The 23,164-nt window shown below is 45.9% G+C and overlaps 2 protein-coding genes across 3 annotated transcripts in view; one reads left to right on the top strand and one right to left on the bottom strand.

Moving 5' to 3' along the window:
* Positions 1–3,559: 3,559 nt before the first annotated feature.
* LOC135371238 (Na(+)/citrate cotransporter-like) overlaps positions 3,560–23,164 on the bottom strand; it is a 56,547-nt gene continuing 36,942 nt past the window's right edge. The window contains exons 2-14 of one of the 2 annotated variants that reach the window (XM_064605312.1): positions 13,502–13,652; positions 12,534–12,683; positions 12,319–12,434; positions 12,082–12,227; positions 11,698–11,770; positions 10,724–10,903; positions 10,538–10,657; positions 10,323–10,406; positions 9,137–9,241; positions 8,882–9,062; positions 8,027–8,188; positions 7,148–7,285; positions 3,560–5,971 (exon numbers count right to left, since the gene is read on the bottom strand). In XM_064605312.1, coding sequence (XP_064461382.1) covers positions 5,825–5,971; positions 7,148–7,285; positions 8,027–8,188; positions 8,882–9,062; positions 9,137–9,241; positions 10,323–10,406; positions 10,538–10,657; positions 10,724–10,903; positions 11,698–11,770; positions 12,082–12,227; positions 12,319–12,434; positions 12,534–12,683; positions 13,502–13,612 — 1,713 coding nt within the window. In that variant the 5' untranslated portion in view covers positions 13,613–13,652 and the 3' untranslated portion in view covers positions 3,560–5,824. Of the gene's footprint in view, positions 5,972–7,147; positions 7,286–8,026; positions 8,189–8,881; positions 9,063–9,136; positions 9,242–10,322; positions 10,407–10,537; positions 10,658–10,723; positions 10,904–11,697; positions 11,771–12,081; positions 12,228–12,318; positions 12,435–12,533; positions 12,684–13,501; positions 13,653–23,164 lie in introns of those variants that run through there. The other variant, XM_064605310.1, reaches the window with a different exon arrangement.
* On the top strand, positions 14,474–19,095 carry LOC135371237 (protein pelota-like). The gene is made up of 11 exons (XM_064605309.1): positions 14,474–14,651; positions 14,945–15,037; positions 15,566–15,716; positions 16,668–16,758; positions 16,827–16,990; positions 17,071–17,131; positions 17,314–17,354; positions 17,474–17,594; positions 18,460–18,652; positions 18,711–18,817; positions 18,883–19,095. The coding sequence occupies exons 1-11, from the start codon at positions 14,611–14,613 to the stop codon at positions 18,972–18,974; spliced, it is 1,155 nt and encodes a 384-aa protein (XP_064461379.1). The 5' UTR covers positions 14,474–14,610; the 3' UTR covers positions 18,975–19,095.

Genomic DNA, 23,164 nt, shown 5'->3' with positions numbered 1-23,164 from the left:
GCGCCTTATCCACCAATGAATTACGTCCTTTTGCTCTACGCCGCTGAACACCACAAGTAGTCATCACTGATGAGTTATCAGTGATAACTATAAAGCCTAACTATATATATAACTATATGCGCCCCCTTTCTCACCTTATCAGGAGACAAAGCGATATCATCCGCGATGATGATTATCATACCGCATGCTATGCGGGTAACAGCTATCCCTGTCAGTGCCTAAAAATCCCCTCTCTGTAGTCATCACTGATGAGTCATCAGTGATAACTATAAAGAGCGGATTTTTAGGTACTAACAGGTAGCGCTCTTCGTTACATAAATCGTTCGTGGCCAACCAACCTTCAAAATCGTATCGTTTTATCTTTCTATTGGAAGGAAAGTTGATAAATAAAAAGGTATGCGCCCCCTTTCTCACCTTATCAGGAGACAAAGCGATATCATCCGCGATGATAATTATCATACCGCATGCTATGCGGGTAACAGCTATCCCTGTCAGTGCCTAAAAATCCCCTCTCTGTAGTCATCAGTGATAACTATAAAGAGCAGATTTTTAGGTACTAACAGGTAGCGCTCTTCGTTACATAAATCGTTCGTGGCCAACCAACCTTCAAAATCGTATAGTTTTATCTTTCGATTGGAAGGAAAATTTATAAATAAAAAGGTATGCGCCCCCTTTCTCACCTTATCAGGAGACAAGGCGATATCATCGGCAATAATGATTATCATACCGCGTGCTATGCTGCTCCTCCTGTCAGTGCCTAAAAATCCCCTCTCTGTAGTCATTACTGATGAGTCATCAGTGATAACTATAGAGATCGGATTTTTAGGTGCTAACCGAGTGACTGGGTGACGATGACTGGCATACCTCATGTTATGCTGTCAACAGCTCCCCCCTGTCATGCCTGTCCTCCCCCTGCCACTGCCTAAAAATCCGCTCTCTAGTGATGAAGAAGTCAGCCTATACTACAAAAATCTTTAATTCCGCTGTCTGTCTTCTTTTTATGCATCCTTGTATGTACTTTGCCACTGCAATTCAGTCATTCATACCGTCCTTCCACTGCACAGCTAACGTGGCATAACCTTGACGCAAACTGCGCCTCATGTTTTGAGTAAGCGCTACCTTGCAGTTCACGTCTATCATGCTTATTTTACTGTCATAGTAATTAAGCTTTCTGCCCCGAAGCGATGCATCTCATCTCAAACTGCAATGTCATTTAGTGGCAGACTTCCGGCCAACATACTGCCCGAACCAAGGTATTACCGCGGTGCCCTCCTGTCACATAATTTAACTGGTAATTCACGTAATTAATAATAAGTCACATAATTAATTAGCCTACCCGCTAATCGGCTACTTACCTGCGCACAGCCCTAAGGAATACGATATCCGCGTGGATCCGCCCTGTCGCCCATGCATTTTCTGCGTGGACGATGCCTTCAGTGAGGATCCCACTTTCAATTTCTGAGTTGATCATATATATATATATATATATATATATAGTTGAAATAAATGGGAGACAGAAGACGAAAGTAGGGGAAGTAACAAAAAAGGGGTTTATTAAAACTTAAAAATCATAAAAGTTAGGGAGGATGTCTACGTTACGGCGGAAGCTCCGCCTTCTTCGGGACAAAAGAGCTAAATATATATATATATATATATATATATATATAGATAGGGGAGAACAGACACCAGAGACTGAAGTAGGGAGTAGGGGAAGTTATTTATTAAGCTGGCATTTAAACTTAGGGTCTGGGGAAGTCTACGTTTCGGCGGAAGCTCCGCCTTCTTCGGGACTGAGATGAAAATCTATGTACAAGGTCTTTTAAAAGGTTACAAAAGTGTCGTCAACTGTGACGACACTTTTGTAACCTTTTAAAAGACCTTGTACATAGATTTTCATCTCAGTCCCGAAGAAGGCGGAGCTTCCGCCGAAACGTAGACTTCCCCAGACCCTTAGTTTAAATGCCAGCTTAATAAATAACTTCCCCTACTCCCTACTTCAGTCTCTGGTGTCTTTTCTCCCCTATCTATATTCAACATCCTGGTCGTTCGAACCTAAATTTTGTAGCGTATATATATATATATATATATATATATATACTCGTGCGATGCTATACAAGGTTGCCAGGCGTTTGACGTCAGCAGACTGGCAGTTCATCAAACGATGACAACGACTTTGGCTGATCTGGACAGTTCAGAAAATGTTCGTTCCCATGTACCTTATATTTCAAGGTTGAAATACGGTGCCTACCAAAGCAGAGTCATCTGAGTAAGCAATAATACAATAATATGACCATTTTACGGAGGTAATAGGTGGGCATACATGGATACATCAAAAATGTAAAATGTGAGATGTGATGTGATAGAGGGAGAAACAAATGGGGACGTAAGTCACGACGTAGTCAGAGTGGCTATCCCAGACCACTTAGCAGCAGTTAACTGGGGGGAAAAGGAGAAAACCCAGTACACTCTTAGAAATGAGGGGGGGGGGGGGGGGGTCGAGGTAGCTTGCCGTTGTTGGCCGCACTCAAGTGGGCATCGTCACGACTATAGCCAAAAAAAAGGAAAAGAAGGTGGGAGAAAGGGGAGTTGAGGACTTCAAAGTGATGTAGAAGCAGGATGACCGGTACTGATGGGACGGAAGCACACTGTAGGTGAGAGGTGCACTAGAGTGGTCTCTCCGCTAGGCCCGTTGCTTGGAGAAAGCGCACGAGAAATGAACTTCACCACACAGCACGCTCCTAGCCAACCATCATCCCGAATGACAACGTTCTCGCCCCTGATTTGTTGAAAACGAGAGGAGGGGCCTATTTTGTGCCATTATGCACGGCACAAAATAGGCTCCTCCTCCTGTTTTCAACAAATCTGGGGCGAGAACGTTGTCATTCGGGGTGACGGTTGGCTAGGAGCGTGCTATGTGGTGAAGTTCATTTTTAAGAGTGTACTTGGGGGCGGGATACGAACAACTCGAATTAGTGGGAACACTTGTCAGAAACGAGGGACCAGAAAGTGTCACAAAATGCATAAAATGCAAAAATGCATATGAATTATGGGTAGACTCTGAAGTTTTAGGGCTTAACCCAGTTCTTCCCCGAATTTGCACCCTCACTTGAAGGTTGCCTCTTCAGGGTGAAACCGGATTTTTACCCGGCAAATTGCCCTCAGTGAGACGCCTGTAGGAATGCGCACTAACTTGTCTGGCAGCAAGCGACTTCTCCTCGAATTTAGCGTACTGGAAGTTTTTCCACCCGAATTTGCATGCATTTTTAGAGCACATGGTTATTTACCTGATTTTTACTGCCCGAATTTAGGAAAAAATATTTCCCGAAACCTTCAGGCTCTAATTATGGCCAAGAGTTTATGGGAAATGTTTCAAAAAACATTATGAGGCCAAATTAGTCTCTAAAATTTACACCACCTTGGTCCTTCCCATCTTGGAGTATGCTGTGGCAGAAGAAGTCGACTGTCTGCGTTTCTTTTCTTTTTTTTCGTGTTCTTTTTTTGGCACGACTTTTGCACTATCTCGACGTAAGTGTTTCAGCGTCACATGAGTTGGTCATCGTCAGAGTCAGAATCGCTTTATTTAAACATCATGAAGTACACACGATGCCAGAGAGATCGAACAAAAAGCCGCAACACTGCGCTTGACCAGGGTCGGCCCCTCATTCCTTCGATAGCAACACTGATGGACAATGTGAACATCATATACAGGGTGTTTCAGTTAAATTCCCGGGCTAAATAATTCGCGAACGCATGCACCAACCAATTCTTTACAAGCATCTGGCCGATACCACCTACAAGCTGCGCACCGTGTGATTGAGTTGGGAGGCGCTCATTATTTAAATACAAATTCAAATGAGTTTCGCTTCACCGCGACCAACCGCAACAAAAATATGTAAACTGAAACCAATTAATTACTGCAACAAATGACACTCTTTGGTGGCAGATTGTTCTCCAAAAGATGTCCACTGCAGGTCCCAAAAGGGGTATACCTATTTTAACGCCGACGGTGCCCTGCTTTAGAAGTTATGCTTTTTCACGAAACGCATTTTAATTTTTCATTTAAATCATGAGCGCCTCCCATGGACTCATTCACACGGTGTGCTGCTTGTGGGCGGTATCCGACAGATACTTGTAAAAAAGAAAGTTCTTCGATTGGTGCATCCGTTCGCGAATTATCATTAGCCCGGGAATTTAACTGAAACACCCTGTATACAGCACACATGGTTGCCCACGCGGTTATAAACAATAGGAAGATATAAATAAGGAAAACAAGTAGGCAGTTAAGGCAGTTGCAGGTTAACTTTCTAGGTGCACCCACAGTGAACATGTTGGGATCTAAAGAATAGGTTAGCAACACTATAGGTACAGTAGTCTGAAGCGAAGGATCTCAGTAAGTCGTTCGACATACAGGAACTAACCACCTATTAGCAAAACGGTAGACAAAATATCGCGCACTAGCTCCCACAAAATAATAGGGGGTACCCCCATCCCAGATTTTGGGGGGTGTATGGGGGGGTCTGGATAAATCACTGCATAGGCGTCGCGTTATTCTCTACTTCACCACGCCTTCGTCATGGCGTGCACCGCAGACAGGCGCGCAAGACTCGACGCTAGCGTGTTGCTACAAGCACAAACCTCATCGAAGGCTGCGCTTACGCGTTCCAGGTGTATGTGATTTACGCTGTATTATGAATCTCTACTGTGTGGATTGAACCTGTTGGACGGATAGCATTACAAAGATCCCTATGCAGCTGCCATCAGGGCCTCGGTCAGGCCAAGTTTTAGACAGCAGTGTCGGGATAGGGTCGGGTAAGACTCCCTGGCTTCCGGTACGGGTCGGGTCGCTAAATTGCGGCCCGTGCAGTCATCTGTCGTGCACCTCATCTTTCGTTATATAGGTTAGAGGAATATATAGAATATGAAACTTTATTTGTTATGAAACAATCCACAGCGGAAAGATTCCCCTGTGGTGTGCTTAGCATAGCAGCAGCAGCAGCAACTCATTATTTACAGCAGCAACAACAACAACAACAACAATGAATAAGTGATGACGATGTAGTGGGATGTCATTTACAGTAACTTTTGTTGCTCATCATTGTAACTCATCTCAACTCATTGTAACTCATTGTAGCTCATCATTTACGTTGACAAACAGGGCGTTTCACCTAAGGTGATAAAAAAATTATAACTGGCTACGTACTCGCCGGAGGATTGTCGGACTTTCGGCAATTACCTTCTGGAAACTTTTGCCACCATTGAGGAAGGCTTTCCACAGTTTTTAATTACGGGAAATTTTTTTTTTTCAATTGAACTTTGAAAATTGCCGAGGGCACGTCATTTTTTTTTTTTTTTTTACAGAAACATGAAGTCCTCCACGGATAGTCGCAGACACAACCAAAACTACGCGCAGTATCGCAAAAGAAATAGTAAAACAAAATAAGTAAAAATTCGGCTTTAGCCCCGCCTGCTCAGTTGTCGCAAAAAAGAAAAGCGCAAGGTATTTGCGGGGACAGGAGGAAGTGTTCCCGCCTCCTGTTTTACCTGTCTTTTCTCCCGTTCGACCTTGATGCTGGCGACAACCGACTTATCAAAAAGAAAACAAAACGACCGTCTTATCACAAAGAAGCCAAGACAAATGATGGCGGGAGCACTTCCTCCTCTAGACGCAGATTTCGCGCGCGCGCTTCTGTGCGAAAATCAAGCAGGCGGGGCTACCGTTCCCACTCTCATACTACCCTGCGTAGTCCTGCTCCCTGCTCCTCGTCGATCTTTCTGAGCTTGCTGTTTGTACGGAAACCTCTCAGTGAAACATTCTTGATGGCGGTCAATGTCCAATCAAGGCGGGATCCGTGCTATTCCCCGCAACCCAGTCCGGATAACTGAACATGTCGAATATGAGACCTCCGAAGATGTACGTGGAAGCCGCAGTCACCAGCAAAGTTATGGACTTTACGATGAATCCTGGCCCCACCTTTAATGGGAGGAGGAAACATAAATCATGCTCGATCCATTGGTGGACCCGACGGAAATGCGTCAGCATTAAAACTTGAAAAACCCTTTGGGAACTCCCCTTCACAACGCTACACAACCCTTCACGCGTCCCTAGACAACGCTAACGCAAGACAGCATCCGCAGCCAAACGAGCCTCTCGGGCTTCCTCCGATTCAGCTTGGCGACACGGTCTCGCAGCCTCATCCTCCTTTCGCCGCCGCTCCTACGCACAGCATTCATTACCCATGGCGCGCCCACGCATACACGCTTGAACCTGTCGACCACCACGGCTGCGCTGCCGTCGCACCGGCACCGGCGCAGCGCCCTCTCCTTACCTCTCCACTCACCGCGCATGCGCGTGAGTGGCAATACGAAAGAAACGGGTGGCCTCCTGGCTGTTTCGATGTCTCCCCCACCGGTCCATTGTCCACGACGTGTCAAGCTCAGCGAAAGCGAAACGTAAAGGATTATTCTGCATTCCCCCACTCAGCAAGCGCCCAGGATGCAATGCGTGCGCAAAGAGCACTGGGATTTCCTGAAGCCGTCTATTCTATTGCAGCAAGGACGATAACGCGAGGAGGCTAACGCAATTGATGTGATGTGATAAAGAAAACAATGGGGATGAGGAGGCTGGCGCATTAAAACGTAGCGCTGTTACTGGTCAGCTTTAGCTGAGCGAGTTTACGTCACGCTCCTGTTCAGCGGGGAGCGCGAGCGTCGCAGTAGGCAAGAAAATGTTCTTAGCTCGACCGGAGCCGACGTTGCTTTCTAGCACTCGCTGAAAGCGATGGAGTGCGAAATTAGAGAGGTTTAGTGCATCGTGCGCTATCGCCATTGCGTACGTAAGGGATAGCGTTGATGGTTCTACGCACGCGCAAAACATAAAGAGAGCTTCGCGAATTGCGTACAACCATCACGCTATCCCTCACGCACGCAAAGGCGATTGCGTACGCTTCAACTAAAACTCTCGATTCTTTCTAGGTCTAAGTATGCTCGGGAAACCCGTTCCTACCTTAGCAATGCATCCATGCGCGACGACGCTCTCGCTCGCCCAATGAGAGGACCGAGACGTGAACACGCTCAGCTAAAACTGTCTACTGACCACTATGCCGATGCCACAAGAAAAGATATGAGATCTTAGATAGATGTCACGTACCATGTCCGCCACTTTGAGTTTGGCGTGCTCGTAAACGATAGCGTTCGCAGGGGTGCCCACAGGAAGTAAGAACGCGAAGTTGCTCGCTATCGTAGCCGGTATCATCAGGAGCAACGGGTTCATCTTCGAGTCTTCGGCCTGAAAATATCGCCAAAGCATGGCTGCATAAGTGAAGATCCGAGTGTCGTATACAAACTGGATTATAAACTGAGCCCCAACTGACAAATTGTAAAGAAAAAAGAACAGGGGAGAAAACGTTTTTACACCTAAAAAGGGGCAATCTCGATTCGTTCCAGAATGCGCCAAACAAGCAACAACAACAAGAGAAGCAAAAGACAAGATGGCGGCGCCTGCTCCCCATTGTTGTCAGACGCGTTGATTTTTCCGCCAATGACCAGTAAGACGAAGGCAGACCTTTCCCGGTGCATTATTTAAAAATATATATACCTATGTTCCGCTTTACATATGGTGCTTGTCATAGTGTCTTACTCATCGGGTATGCCACTCAGAGTGTAGTGTTGTCGCCACCTCCGATAAAGACACAATTTTCTTTTCGTTTTTTCTATACACAGCAGACTTTTGCTGTTTGATGTTCCATTGGGCGTCTTGCCTTTTTTTATCAGATGCCCTTTTGTAAATTCAATACTCATCAGTTATGAATAACTGAACACGCGTGCGGGAGTCCGTGGAACCTCGTCAAAGTTCAGAAACTGTGGTGCGTGACATTTTTTTAAGCATAACATTATCCGGTTACCGTTGCAATGCTAACACGGAAGCATATCAGTTTAAGCTGTGGGCACGGTATTTCTCCATTTGGTTGCGGTAAAGGGTGATATAGCATGAAGAGCGGAGCAGGATTGTGGTCTCCAGCAGGCTCACCAGAGCTGCGAACACCGGCAAAAGGATGGTGACCGTGCCTGCGTTGCTGATCACTTCTGATATAAATGAGCAGATGACAGAGAGAGTGATCATCAATACTCCTGGGGATAAATGCTGGAGGCCTGCCAACTTCTGGCCCACCCAATGTGATAAACCAGAAACCTGAAAAATATAAGAATTTTGACGCCATCAGCAATAACATGACGAATTCGTCATTCCGCATACAGCCTACAATTCCGAAGCGCAGTAATGTCCACATAGGATATTAAAAGACGTTGAACGACCAAGCCGGTCAATGTGAGTGTGCCATATGTCACTTTAAACCTGAACAAAAGGGAGAGAGTTTTATTCATGTGACCTAAGGCGCGAAGTCGGCCCACAACTACGTGTTCTCGGATTCACGCGGATTTATTGACTCGGAGTTTCTTGCCTCTCAAAAGCGAGCAGTCTGAACGCTTCAGTTTGTTTCCTCGAAGACGATGCCGGTTCTCATGGAACAACTGATTTTTAAGGATGATAACCTCGTTAACTCGAGCGAAGTGCTGTCTCATCCACCGTACAGCCCCGACTTAGTCAGAGTCCATGTTGAAAAGAACCATACGAAATATACTGATAGTTTTGTAACTAAAATTTACCAATATCCGTTTATATTTGCACCACCGCAGTGTTCCACCTCTGCTACACATAAGAAAGTAGCAGCATCGATGCGTATCACAAAATGAGGACGCAAGTTCCTTGTGGCCATTTCTTCAAATATCGCTGGGTGCTTCAACAGCATAATACAAACACGTACATATATGTCACAGTTGTCTCGCGATATAAAGCCACGACTAACTATTAACACATGTGTCCTACCCTAGTTCCTTCTGCAAGAGCAAATCCTCCGCCGATCAGAAGAATAACGCTCCACTGCAGTTTCGCTTGCACGATGTCCCACGTTAGCAGACCAGGACTTCGGGCTGGATCGCTCGGCCGAGCGGGGATCACGAAGAACAAAACGACTACTGTCATCACCGCAGTGGCGTCTTTCGGTTTCCTGGAGAAAAATTATTCACGTTTATTAAGAGTCTGTTACATGCTCACGTACATGCTAGTGAAGCAGCAGCTTACATGTCTCCGAAGTATGTCCCCCATCCTTTGGCAAACATGGGGTCTCTAAACACCCACAGAAATATCAGCAGCGAGGATAGGGTCAAGACGGCCACTTCATGAAATCTAAAAAAAAAGAAAGAAAGATTGCTCGCGATCTCTTTCTAACCTATTCCGAGACTATATGGTGACGCCTGAACAAAAGCTTCGCGTCGTACGTGGTCTTGAGAAGCCCTGGAGGAGTGCACCAGGAAGCGCGGTGTGCAAAGTGACCGTTGAATTTGGGAAAGACGTTCCACAAGAATTTCCTCAGTAAAGTTATGGGAAGCAGGGTTGTTGAGTTGCCGTTCCGGAGTTGGAATGATTCCGGAATCATTCCAGATTTAGCAGAGTCCGGAATGGAATTGGGATGGAATGGCGGAAACTGTCCTAGGAATGAGAATGGAATGGTCTGGGTGCCCCGGTGGCAGGTTTGGTTTCAACGTGCTGGTTTGTGCCCTCGCACCCATTGCTCCGCACCTGCACGCGGTCAAGAGCGACATAACCTTGTCTTTGTGCTTTTTCCGTGCTTGGTAATGTCAATCTCCTCTAGCACTGGTGGACTTGCCAGTATGGTTACCGGTCCTTTTCTTTTATTGAGGTAATTAACGGCATGCAATAGACCTCTACTTGTTTGTAAACAAATGACGTCATAATGTTCGACAGCGCCACGAGTTTGGTAGAGTTGAACTACGTTCAAAGCTAGTGGCGAACAAGGTCGCGCCTGAAAGCCACGGTCTTGGAGGGGATTACGATGATCTTTGAAAGGGACGCGACCTTCGGTCCTACTTTCTTTCAGCGAACAATTGCTCATTCGTGGAACCCAGCTTTCCCCTTCCGATCTGTTTTGGTTTCGGTCTGTCTACCAACGTCATAATGACGTTTGTCGGGTAGAGGTTTATTGGGTTGCCAAGCCATTTCAGGAGTGGGAACTGACCATACCTTTTCATTCCGAGGAATTGAAAGGAATTGAATGATCGCACATTGGAACGGAATGGGGTCTCCCATTCCGTGATTGTGAAGGACCGCAAAAGAGCCGCAACGGTCCGCTTATGGTGACGCTCCGCTTATGGCGACGCTCATGCCCCGTGCAATGGAGCCCTACAGCAGTGCGGCTCCAGGCGTTTCTCATCGTCATCGACTGCGTCATCGCCACTATACCACTTACCGAATCGGTCCCAAGGAATCGTAATTCTTTTGAATAACAGCTAGCGTTGACGTATCACCACCACCACCACCAGCAACGTCTGCCCTATACGTTAGAAATGTACAGGGAACATTATGTATAAGTACACATGCTGCAAGTATGAAACAGATGGTTGAAAAGGTCTAGCACGCTTCCGGGAACATTCTCAGAGACATGAAATCTAGTGGGGAACCTACCTCCGTGAGACAAGTAGAAGAATCATCGAAATATAAATAACGACGGTGCTGGCCAATGCGATGGGCAGTGCAAAGAACAGCCAGGATGCATAGTCCACCGGGGCCCTGCCTTGGTACACGCTGCAAAAACAAGGAACCGTGATCGGGCGGTTTCGAAAATCGAACGAACAACAATATCAGACTTACTCTTCGACTACAAACTTGAACACTATGTTCGATGCGGCGCTCGTGATCGTTGTGATAGCCCCCGTGTTTGCACCGTATATGACACTGAGGTATAACAGCACTCTTAGTCGCTTCTTTTGTGCTTCTTCCGGATCCATGAATCTGTCTCGAACACGGAGTGACGTTTCTGGTTGCCCTTCCCTGCACTCGAAGTGAAACGAAAGTACGACATTAAGTGCACTTCATTACATGTCTCCAGCAAACGTCTAGTTGACAACAACAACTATATGTACAGAAAGCTTATTTAAAGGGGCACTGGAGTACAGCGAACTGAATTGCAAAAATGTCTTCGCGACGGAATGAAAGATGTCAACAACAACAAGAACTTTATTTTTAAGATGATGAATGGGGAGTTTCATCCCCAGGGGCGATACTCTAGCCCATTACTGGTGGTGATGTGGAGAATGAAATAATGATCCTCTTCACAATAAGGATCGAAGTTCTATGGTGTCGAAAAACGTCAAAAGAGCTTTGAGGACAGAGCGTTGGTGGGCTGGATTTGGGCAGGGACCAAGCAATTTTGAGAGACAGAGAGAGAGGGGGGGGGGGGAGTCTAGCTGATTAAGAAACCCGGAGAGTGCGGTTCGGGAAGGTTGGTAGTGTGAAATATGTAGTCAACTTGACACAAAAGGAATGCCCTTTCATGCCTCCCTCTCACTCCTTCGTCACGTGACGCACAGAGTAACGATGTCGTCTGCTTCAGCCAATTGCCGCAGACGATTTCAAACACCGACTCTCTATGGCTACTAATGGCTGTCCATGCGGCTGATGGCGGCTCGTCTCCATAGCTACGGCCGCCAAAAGCACTTAGCGTGATTGGCGCATTCTTCGTGACTACGTCACGTCGTTTAAGTCATCGGCACTCCGTGGTCATCAAGCTTTGTGTACTATATAGGTGGCGTTGCCAGTGCTACGTTACACTGCAAATGTCTTACGATTCTTTAGGTGACAGCTGGGGTAGTGTACTCGCTGTGATTCGCACACTCTGGTCGGATAAAGCGGCTCTTTCTGCAAAATGCATTCGCTCTTATCAGCACAACTTAAGCAGTGCCTTATGTCGTGCTTTATTTATAGAAATACCTCCGTACACACATTCAGACCATATGTAAAGCATACAATTTGGAACATAAATCCTCCTTGATAGAGGTAAGTTTTGAATATTATAGGATGATTGCAACAGAACATTATTAAGACGTTGTGGTTCTGCACCAATAAATTATTATAAAAACCATGGATATGTTGCACATAAAACAGCAAGATTATTGGTTCCATGCATTGCCTATGGTCACACAGAAGCACCATAACGATCATGTTTTTACCGTTATCATCCTCGAGCGTTGGCTTATCTGACTCGAAGAGCTCTTTACTGAGAGAATCCACGACAGGCATCATCATTGCGGTGATGGCAACATTGTTGATCCAGATAGCCAAGAACATGGAGATGAGCATCAATCCAAGTACTAGTCTGCTTTCCAAATAAAAAAAATAAAAATTAAAAAACATCGCGATCTCAGCCACCTGTACCTGCAAAATTGAGCTTTGCGCAAGTCACGTACCTTTTGATTCCTGTGCCTAGAAGGCAAAGTGTCTTCAGCGCCATTCTCTCATGAAGGTGCGAATGCTCTATTGCTATCGCCACGATTAAGGTTCCCACAAACATGATATTGGTCTCCTGAAACCAAGAAGACATTCCGTCCCACGATCATGCCGCGTAAAGCAACTCTTTGGCAGCGACGTTGCTGAAACCCGTGCGTGAAATACTCCTGCTTACGTTCATGTAAAGATCGCATGTCCTTTCTGTGGACAGGACACCTAAAAGCGGCAGAAGGACAATCGGAAGGAGTGAGGTAGCTCCCAGAGGAATTGGCTCCGCGATCCAGTAAAGACCAATCACAAATACCACGTAGGCGCACTTGGATTCCTGGAAAATTCGTAAAACCATGTCCAGCATCGCACGTGTATTCGTGTTGTTCCATCAAGGTTAAACCGCCCACACTGCAAAGCGAACGCCATCACACCAGGTAGCGCCTCGAAAATATCATTCGTTCATTCATTAATTCAATTAAATCAATCAAAGTTCGTTATACGGGTGATCATCATGGGTCAACAAGTCATGCCATAACGGTGTCACGGCGCAAGGCAATGGCCTCCCTCCCATAAACAGACATGGTTTTTGAGGCACTCAATGCAATGACGGAATGCGCAGTGAGAAAAAAAGGAGTAAATTGGGGAACAATCTAGGCCCTATGGCCAGTATAGTTCCCTATTCACTAAACTATAATTCCCTAGATTGCGATTGCTTTCCATTCTAGTCCCACGACCCTGAGACTCACTCCGACAGCACTGCACGTAGTCCCCGAAACTTCGCATGGCTTTCCGTGCGTTTAATCTCGAAAAAGACTAATGGTTGTGGCAATACATCTAGCCCCCACCAGGACCAAAAAAAAAAAAAAACACTCCTTTTTTTTTTTATCCAGTGTATACTCTCTTTGCAGACTTCAGACTGTTCGCTGTCTATACGTTATTATAACAATCATATTGCAGTCGAGAGACACGGACAAAGGTTGGGAAGAAATGGAATCGGAAAAAGACACTGCATCAGTGTACGCTGTATCCGTGTCCCTTGTCAGTGTCTCTCGGCTGCAATACGATTGTTATGAACCAGTACCAGTTACCCCGTCTTGCTCCCGTGTTGGTATACGTTATCAATATTATGCTACAGCACTAAGCCGTACTTACGTTTGAATCCGATGACAAAAGAAATGGCAGTAACATCAGAGGCACCGTTACCATAAGCACCCTGCGCCATAACCGCAGGACTGCTATGGCGCCGCTCCTCCAAGAGTACATGGCACTGCTGGCGTCGATGAGCTCTTCGGCAAAGACTGAGCTGGACAACATGAAGAAAGCGATCAGAAGGTCGTCAGCCACGGTAAGAACACGTGGCAGTACGTTTTTACGTAAACGCGCTCGTAAACGGAGACCAAAGACAACCGCATGTACTTTACTGCCTTATCGCATCGAAATGACTGCTTGTCTCCTGCTGTTTGGCCAAGCAACAGTAAAACCTGCCAGGTCTTGTGCAAAGTATTATGACTACCCCAGAAAATCCGCACCCACCGTCCAGAACACAGCACGTGGCAGGGAAATCTTATTGCGGAGCTGGGAGCTGGGACAATTTTTATTACGTCTTTGTTATTTGAGGTGTCTTGTTGTTGGCAGTCAATACTGCATAACCGCGCATCAAGCGACTTCGCGAGCATGAGATGTTGCGGTGAATAATAGAAAATGTTATTTATTTATATATTGGTGCGTTTACAGGACAACAACCACGAGGCTGCTGTTATTTGTAACATGTAACATATTTTACAAAGCAAATTTTATAAAATTTTACAATGACCAGAGTATTTTCGGGATCACGACATATATCGAGGAACTGACAAAAACGCGTTGAAAACGTGCTCATGAAAATCTGAAACGAAATCCTCCACCTGTACATCAGCTTCACGTTCAAATTTCGCGCTGCAGGTGGCGTTCAGTTTCAAAACGAAACAAGAACTATGATTCCTACACCTCGATAAGTTTAAAAAGCAATAGCAACAAGCAGTGCTACGTGTAAATGTGCTGAATATTTTATAGCAGTCTGATATACGTAATATAGGCGAACGAGTGCTGCCCTAAAAGCGGGAGTACATTCACTGCTGTCCTACACAATAACGTGACAAACATGGAGGCCCTTATGTGTGCGAGCGGATGTTCTTATGATGTTGCCTGCAGGAGTAGAGATTCTGAATCATTTACCAGCGACAATTTTCAACTAGCGAGAAAGTAGCACATAATAAAACATAATGAAGTTACTGCACAAGTTTATCGATAAGGACGGATCAGGGTATGTACACCTAATCTTCGTCCGTCCGTCGGGTTCATTGCGTCGTGGCATGAAATCTGTTACTATCAAGATGTCACGATGGTATAATTTCAAACCTAATTAACTTTCGCAAAAGAGTATATGATGCTACCAATCACGACACCGTTCTGTTTTGATAACCGATTACGCCCTACAGTTGCTTCCGATTCTTTTACGCTGCAGAATGACTTTCTCGTGTGCTCCGAGTTTCCCGTGCATCTTACATGATTGATTCATGATACGCGCATGTGTCTTATTATTTTAATGTTGTACAGGGACGTTACTGTCATCCCTGAGGAGCCTGAAGACATGTGGCACGCATACAACCTTGTGAGTGAAGGGGACAGTCTCAAAGCCTCCACCATACGGTAAATACGGTTGCTAAATGCATGCACCCTACAGTTTCAATTTACATTTTGCACAGCAACCACGAAAGTTTCAATATTTATGCAATGACACCGTAACGACAGTGTGTAATATTGTCCGCATACAACAGAATTTCTTGAGGATTTCCTTGTGAAAATGAGATTATGTGCTAAGTGGCACATCCATTTTCGTGTACATGCCATATATTACGTACCAAGGAACGTGTAAAGGAATAAAATGCTCACTGGAGCGTAAATAGAAATACACAGGTTAAGAGGTCAATATTTTGTCACCGAATCGTAATGCATGCTCACTGAACTCGGCGGCGGCACTGGAAGAGTGTTACAGTGCAACGATAATGTATCGGTGATATTAGGAATGACATCACATGAGAGTAGGGGAGAGCAACTGGTGTCATCACGAGAAAGCAGGAGGGAAATACAGCCAATGAATGGAAATATTGCACTAATAATTAATTAATGGATCGCGCTAATAGTCGTAATAACAAATTTTTCACGCAAAACTTGCAGCAAAGTCACGACAGAGTCGGCTACAGGAAGCACGGGCAGCAACCGAATTCGCACCACACTTGTCATCACAGTGGAGAGCATCGATTTTGACACCCAAGCCTGCGTTCTTCGCGTGAAGGGACGGAATATTGTGGAAAATCAATACGTGAAGGTAAGTTAAAGCGGTGTTCCCAGTGGTCTATCCTTTCATGAACCCCGCTCCACTTATATGAGCTGCAATAATAGTAGAGTTAGCGTAGAGAGCATGTGTTAAGGGTTCGATTCATAACTACATATCACTTTCTTGGCTACAGCACAAGACAAAGCAGCTATAAAAGAACTATAAGGCCACTGAGTATTTTCCATTTCCACTCTGTCTCTATCTAAATACTGTTTACTGCAATTGAGTGGAGTACTCATACTTTAAAACTACACGCTCAGTTAGTTAGTGTACGAAATATCTCGTTCCAAAACCGCACAGATTTTATACAGACGAATTTATTACAAAGCGAGCGCTTCGTCTCTGTGAAGCGAGAGGGCGCTGAAAGCAACACGCTGCTGACATCGTCTGGCATCTTTTCCCGACACAGGTTCAGTTGACCTGCTCGTGTTTTGGGAGGATACGACCTTTTTCCAAAACGTACTCTCTTCTGTCCCGTTACAATCGATTGTCGTAATGGTCGGCTCAGCATGTTGCATGAGTGGTTGCAGCAAGAGATTCGCTACATGGTGGAAGCGGCAACTACATGTGGAACATCCTTTGTCGCTTCCTCCAAAATGCAAGGGATAATGCAGGTTTTGAAGCAGACGACAATGCTGGGTAAACCACAGTAACCTCCTGCGGACGAACCGTAGCAGTATGGAGCTATGTTTTCTGCTCTCCACATTTCAGTTCTGTCTGGCTATTGTCGTCATTTACGAGTTAGTGACTTGTGTGAAATGAATGTGAATGTTGTATTCGGTATCGAGGGGCAGTTCATGTTTGATATGATGCTCACTTAATTTTTTTTAAAATTAAATTTCCTCCAGCAGTCTGTCAACAGATGCCATGACAGTCGCAAATCCTAATCAACCGCTGTGGCTTTTTCGTGAGAGCACTTTCACAGAAGTTACCATTTTTCAGATGGGGGCCTACCACACATTGGACTTGGAAATGAACCGGAAGTTTACGCTGGCAAAGAGAAACTGGGACAGTGTACATCTGGAACGCTTGGGTATTTTGCTGTGCAGTTTATGGTTTCTTTACCTTTAAATCTTATTATTACCATCTTTCTCACAATAGAACAAGCATGTGACCCTGCACAAAGCGCTGACTTGGCAGCTGTTGTCATGCAAGAGGGGCTCGCAAACGTCTGTCTTGTGACAGCCTCCATGACACTTGTGCGGGCAAAGATTGACGTGAGCATACCACGCAAGAGAAAGGGGAGTTGCAGCCAGCATGAAAAGGTACATACATAAGGGTGCCCATATGTAAAGTTGTTTAGATTGACGAAGTATTGCTCACAAGAAAACCCCCTGTACAACAGGGACTGCAGCGGTTCTTTGAGGCTGTGATGCAAGCCATAATACGCCACGTGAACTTTGACAGTAAGGAAATCAATGTTTATCGATGTTTGCGTTTCAATATGCTACAGCTTTCACAAAACAGTTGCATATGCAGATGAAATATGTAGGAAACTTGCAAGTACGACATATAATGTTGGTCCATTCCTTAGGCCAAGGGCAAAGGAATGTATTAAATTTGTACGTGTGCCGCATTTTTCTTGCAGTTGTGAAATGCGTGCTGATTGCCAGTCCTGGCTTTGTAAAGGTGGGTTTATTTTGCTGTAATCGGGTAATTTGCACTTCGTGTCTTGGCATGTTGGTCTTGTTTGTGAGCAAATAGTATATCAAAATACTTGTCGTTACAACAGTGTGTTTCCATTTCAGGACCAGTTCTTCGAGTACATGTTCCAGTCAGCTGTAAAATTGGATAACAAAGTACTGCTAGAGAATAAGGGCAAATTCGTTCTGGTACATGCATCGTCCGGCTTCAAACATTCGCTTAAAGGTGAGCAGTCCATTACACTGCCTGTACTTCTCCAGCTGATATCAGCATTTAGTGGGTTGCACATGCTGGCTTGCATACTAAAACATCATGTTACATAAAGACACAGACCAAGTTCACACTACCAAGTTTCTTTACATCCATGTGTCTGTAAATCCTGTGAACGGTTTTGTTGATTTATGCAGTCATCTTGAAATGAGAGGATTTCTCAGTGCCCACACATAGAAATTTGGAAAATGATATCAGAAAATAGAACTGAAAAAAACATTGTCTAGCCATGTATGTTTTCAGCCTGTACAGAGTTTTATTTCAAAAGCAATAACGGCATAAAATTAACAATTACAAATAGAAGTTGAATTAACCACAAGTATACGCAGTAACAGGAAGGGAGACGTCAAGTCCTTGAAGATCAGACAGCACTGAAAAGCAGTAGACACTAAAGCTTTTCAGTGTTGTCTGAATTAAGTAACACAAAGCACCGCAAACTTCTTAAGCGTTGGCCACGTAAACAATCGCGAAAGTCAACTATAGCACCCTATCGTCTTAATGTGAACAGGAGTCAACTTTACAGCTTTGTATCCTGAAACTCAAGGCCTTCTCACACCACACACGTCCACTTAAGCGGTTTTTAAACGTAACCTTCATGGTAACGTGCCCAAACTACACTGGGTGCTTTGAACATTCTTTGGAGATTTTCCTTTTTGTTCCCGTAATGCCCTCTTTCTTGCTTTTCCCCCTTCCTGCTAGCCTTTGTATAAGTGTTATATACCCAGGCTCTGAATGAAAGCTTTTAACCTGGACTGTGATTCTACGTAAAGGTGTTGACCTTTGGTAGCATGAACCCTTAATCTGTTGGGTTGCCCTGCAGAAATCCTTCAGGACGGCAGCGTTCAGACCAAGCTGGCTGACACAAAGGCCGCAGGAGAGGTCAAGGCATTGGATCAGTTCTACCAGTTGCTGCAGACAGAGCCGAGCCGAGCTTTTTATGGCATAAAGCACGTTGAACACGCAAATGAAGCGCAAGCCATAGAGACACTCCTTATTTCGGACAATCTCTTCAGGTACGGTCATGAGATGTTTGGACCGTCTTTTCCTGACAGTTAGTGTTATGTCTGTCAGATGCCAAGATGTTGCTCAGCGAAAACGCTATGTGGCACTTGTGGATTCCGTGAAGGATAATGGGGGTGATGTGAAGATCTTCTCAAGTCTTCATATTTCAGGAGAACGTGAGTACCTTGAAATGCTATGAAGGGAGAAGTATTTTTCACGTAAGCATGTCTTGCTCAACCAGAACTGGCACAGCTCACGGGTGTTGCAGCTATGCTGAGGTACCCCATGCCAGAGCTTGAAGATGAAGAGCTGAGCTCTGACGACGAGGGTTGAGACTAGCAGGACCAAATAGGAGTACTTAACTTAAATTCATGACTATGCACTGCACTGAAATGCTGCAGCTTTTGTAAATATACGTTGTTATGCATATGCAATAAAGTGTTACGAAGCAATGCATATGTTTTCTGGCTCTGGTATTTTGTAGAGGGGTCTAACAAATGTGCTAGGGACAAGAAACAAAAGCACTGTGAAGCAGTATTGTAACGATGGCAGACCCAGTCACAACATTAACTAAAAACAAGCATTCTTTTTTTCTGTTTTCAAAGTGCAGGTACCTCACAAATTACGAAGCTGCCACGGAAACCCGGTGAAATTTCATAAACTTTTTGCCAACTTTACTGGCAACAGGTATGTATATATGACAGAGTACAATAAAGTAAGAGTGATCTTCACTGGCAGTGCAGACCGTACTCTGCATCAAGTATGCCTTCCTAGCTCTTCACACGGAATATTTTGCACAAAATGATGCTCATAATCATTGTTGTCTCGCGATTGAAATGGGATTTCAATGGGGAAACGACCCGCGTATAGCGACGGAGATCGCAGTTCCGAGTACTCGTATAACGATGTTGGACACTAGAGAGTTTTAGCAGACCGTTGTTAACGGTGGCTTGCGTCGAACCGTATCAACCGGATCCAATCAGTAGATAAGATTCTGAGTCACGCGCGACTACGAATGGTTCCGATAGACACCATAACCTTATCAACAGTATACTAGAACTCGCTACTGTCTCGTGCGCGTAACCTCGCGGCGATTTTCGCCGCGATAAGATACAGTAGAATCTCTATGATACGAATCTCACGGGGTAGCGGAAAAAATTCGTATCACCCGAAATTCAGATCAAAGGAATTACACTAAAATAAAAATTGAGGCAAGAAAATAGACAGCGACTGTTCATTTTCCAATACTGTCAGTGAACGAGGTAGGTGGTAACGCTTTTGTGCCTCTGTATTTGGCCAATGCTGCTCATATTCGCGGGATGATTCGAAAGGCCTAGCACGTGCTTCCCACCCGCGAGTCGCGCGACAGTGTTCTAAAGCGAGCTTCTCCTAAAGCACGCAGGAGTTAGGTGAAGCCGACTTGCGGAATGGTGACGTGTAGTGTTGCCAGAAGTTGTCCTGCTATGTTCCCTGGCTCCCTCCACGAGTTCTGATCGCTGTTTTCCCAAGCCAGCGCGATGTCACACAGCTTCGCGTTTTTTAAGCATCTGTTTCTCTTTTTTTTGCTACACGCGGGGTGGCGCGCGACTTTTCGGGGACGCGCTATATAGGTCAGCCCTCGTTTAACGATGTACCCCGTATAACGATGGAATTCGCGATTACAGTCACTATCGTTATACGCGGGTTTCACTGTATTGGATTTGCACTGAGGTTGAGGTTACCTACTCCATGACACAGCAGAGTAGAATGGGAACTCCGATCAGTGGGCTCGTTGCGGTGCCGTGGTGCTATATCACGCTTTGAAATTCCCCTCAAAAAGAGAGGAATGCACGTCGTCGGTGTGACTGCGGTATGGCGACACGAGAGCTTTCCATTGGAGGACTGGCACAGACAAGAAGCCTCTGTTTCAAAGTCGTCTTCGGCGATTGGCTGACCTTTTTGTCCACGTGCGATGGAGTGAAAGGGAGCATTAAAGGGACGGTCTCATCCGGAAACCCACTAATGAAGCAGATAGCACTATGTTCGACATTGGCCGTCAACCTATCTGGCAAATTTTTTTCGTCACAAAACTAACTGCTTAGATATTAAACGAATTTTAAATCAGTGCTGCTCCACGTGGCGTGACGTAATTCATTAAGCGGAGGAGTGAGAGCGCGGCGTGGAGAGGAGGAACGGCGCCGGCCGTCCAGACGCCCCGTAACTCTACTGCCGCGGCATTCCTTTTCTAATTGTCGCGCTCTCATTGGTTCTTACGGAGTGACGTCTCCTTTTTTCAGAGAAGGAATACCGGCACACTCTCACCATCCGGCGACTGCTTTTGTCAAGTATTCTATTGAATAACAGCCAAACTAAGCCACTCTTTCGTGTGGGACTTTCGATATCGTCGTCGGTGGTCTACGAAGAATAAAATCACACTATACTTTCGAAATCGACTGGAAGAGAACTAGATGGCGTTGACGAACGCCCACGGCCGACTCTCACAACTAGATACGTTCAGCTCTGGAAATACGTCCATTTCGCGCGGGAGAGCTCGCCGCAGAGAACCAGAGATGCTGTTTGAAATCGAACGTTCCTGACGCACATATTTGGTTCAACTACACTCTTAAAAATGAACTTCACCGCATAGCACGCTCCTAGCCAACTACCATCTCGAATGATATCGTTACCTGCCCTGATTTGTTGAAAGCGGGAGGCATACGCCTTTTTTGTGACACTTATGCTGTTCATAATTGTCACAAAAAAGGCGTACGCCTCCCGTTTTCAACAAATCAGGGCAGATAGCGATATCATTTGAGATGATGGTTGGCTAGGAGCGTGCTATGCGGTGAAGTTCATTTTTAAGAGTGTACGCCAGGGAATGAACTTTCCCAATACCGTGCGCCAGAGTCTCAGCAATCCTGCCACCGGCTGTGCTGTCTCAGGTTTTCCCTGGGTTTTCCGAAGACTTTTCAAACGAACGTCGCCACAGTTCCCCTTGAAGTCGGCCCAGGACGCATACTAACCCCACTCAATCCCACTCCTTCCTGCTGTCCTCTCTCCATCTGTCCACGTCTGTACGCCGCTCATAGCCACAGTTGCTTCGCGGTGCTAACAAGGACTAAAAAAAAAGGTCTCAGCAGACGGCGTCCCGTTAAAAAAATCTCTCACGGAAGACGGCGATATCGAACAACGGGACAGCCAAAGCGACTATATACGTCGACAGTATCTTTCCATGACGTCACTGGCGCGGGTCAGTTGTTGCCCCGACAGGCCGAAGCCATACGCGGCCGGTGATGCTCGTCACCTGATACCAATAAAGGATGTCTCGAGGGGTTCCTGAGAGATCTTGACGTACGATATATAGTAGCCGCGCTAATCTTCCGCCCTCGAACTTCGTCCAGGAGACGTCTTATGAGGCCACGCTGGATATGCAGTATACGCTAATCATAAGGGCCGCACTCCTCGCTATCTGTCGCGTAAAAAAGCCCTTTTCTCCTTTTTGTTCGCTCTCGTGTGTAATCTGGAACAATGCTTTCTGCGCGCGGAAGTATAGCGGGGGCTCTGAAAGCTTTCAACTTGCAAAGCGAGCCTTCATATATTTTATGGCCAAGTGTCTACAGATGGCTGGAGGTGTCAGAGGGCCTGTGTGGTCGTACTGAAAGGCCATGTTTGTCTGAACTGTCCGCTTCGGTAGCTACTAATATGCGATCGGCACACGTTGTTTGTGGTGGTTGTACAGCTGAAAGAGCTCGCCACTGTCGTCCTCACAGAGGCGGGCGACGTCGCAGCGTCACGTCGCACGCTCTAGGCAGGGGCGCTGTCACAGGACCGGAGGGTCAAGAGGGGGCAGTTGCCCCCTGGCTTCAGCAAGTAAACATTGCCGTTGCAACACAACCACAAATTATGATTCCTTTTTTTCCCCCGAAGACTTTCCAGACGAGTGTCGGAGAAGTCTGCCCAGGACGCGCACTAACCACCTTGTCTCCTACTCCTTCCTGCTGTCCTCTCTCCATCTGTCCACATCTGTACGTCGCTCATAGACACAGTTGCTTCGCGGCGCTAACACGCTATCAAAAAAAAAAAAAAGATCAGAAACTTTTCAGATGATAGCGAAACGCTGGAGACGACGCTTCTCAGTCGAGGGACATATCCGACGCGTCTTCAGAGTGGCTTTACAACCCTTTCAACCACTGCATTGCCAGTGTCAGGTACCTATTGGAACAAGGCACTTATCAGCGAGGCAGGAGGCAAAGAAGGATTTCACATCGATCTCGATAAGGCAGCCTTATCTTCTGCACTGATAAGCGTTGCTCCTCTGACACTGACACGGTGGGGTACCGGCGACGAATATGCGACAGCCACGGCGCATGTAGCGCTTCAGACATCGACGACAGCCGACAAGCAAGGCGTTGGATGGTTCCAGCTGAGTGAGCACTCAGAAACGAGTCAGAAGTCTCCCCAGAAGGACTAGCAGCGACACGTCGTGCCACCGACAACAAAAATGAGCAATGTTCCCCACACAAGGATTTACCACATAACGGGCC

This window comes from Ornithodoros turicata, chromosome 10 (assembly GCF_037126465.1).
Source record: "Ornithodoros turicata isolate Travis chromosome 10, ASM3712646v1, whole genome shotgun sequence".
Classification (NCBI taxonomy): Eukaryota; Metazoa; Arthropoda; class Arachnida; order Ixodida; family Argasidae; genus Ornithodoros; species Ornithodoros turicata.
Note: the sequence above shows the minus strand (reverse complement) of the source record. Positions and strands in the feature narration are given on the sequence as shown.

Bases quoted from the DNA above. Each gene is read 5' to 3' on its own strand.
- LOC135371237 (XM_064605309.1), top strand. From the start codon at position 14,611: ATGAAGTTACTGCACAAGTTTATCGATAAGGACGGATCAGG. The intron at 16,991-17,070 runs GTACATACATAA...CCTGTACAACAG, and splicing joins GTTGCAGCCAGCATGAAAAG to GGACTGCAGCGGTTCTTTGA. The intron at 17,132-17,313 runs GTAAGGAAATCA...TTTTTCTTGCAG, and splicing joins ACGCCACGTGAACTTTGACA to TTGTGAAATGCGTGCTGATT.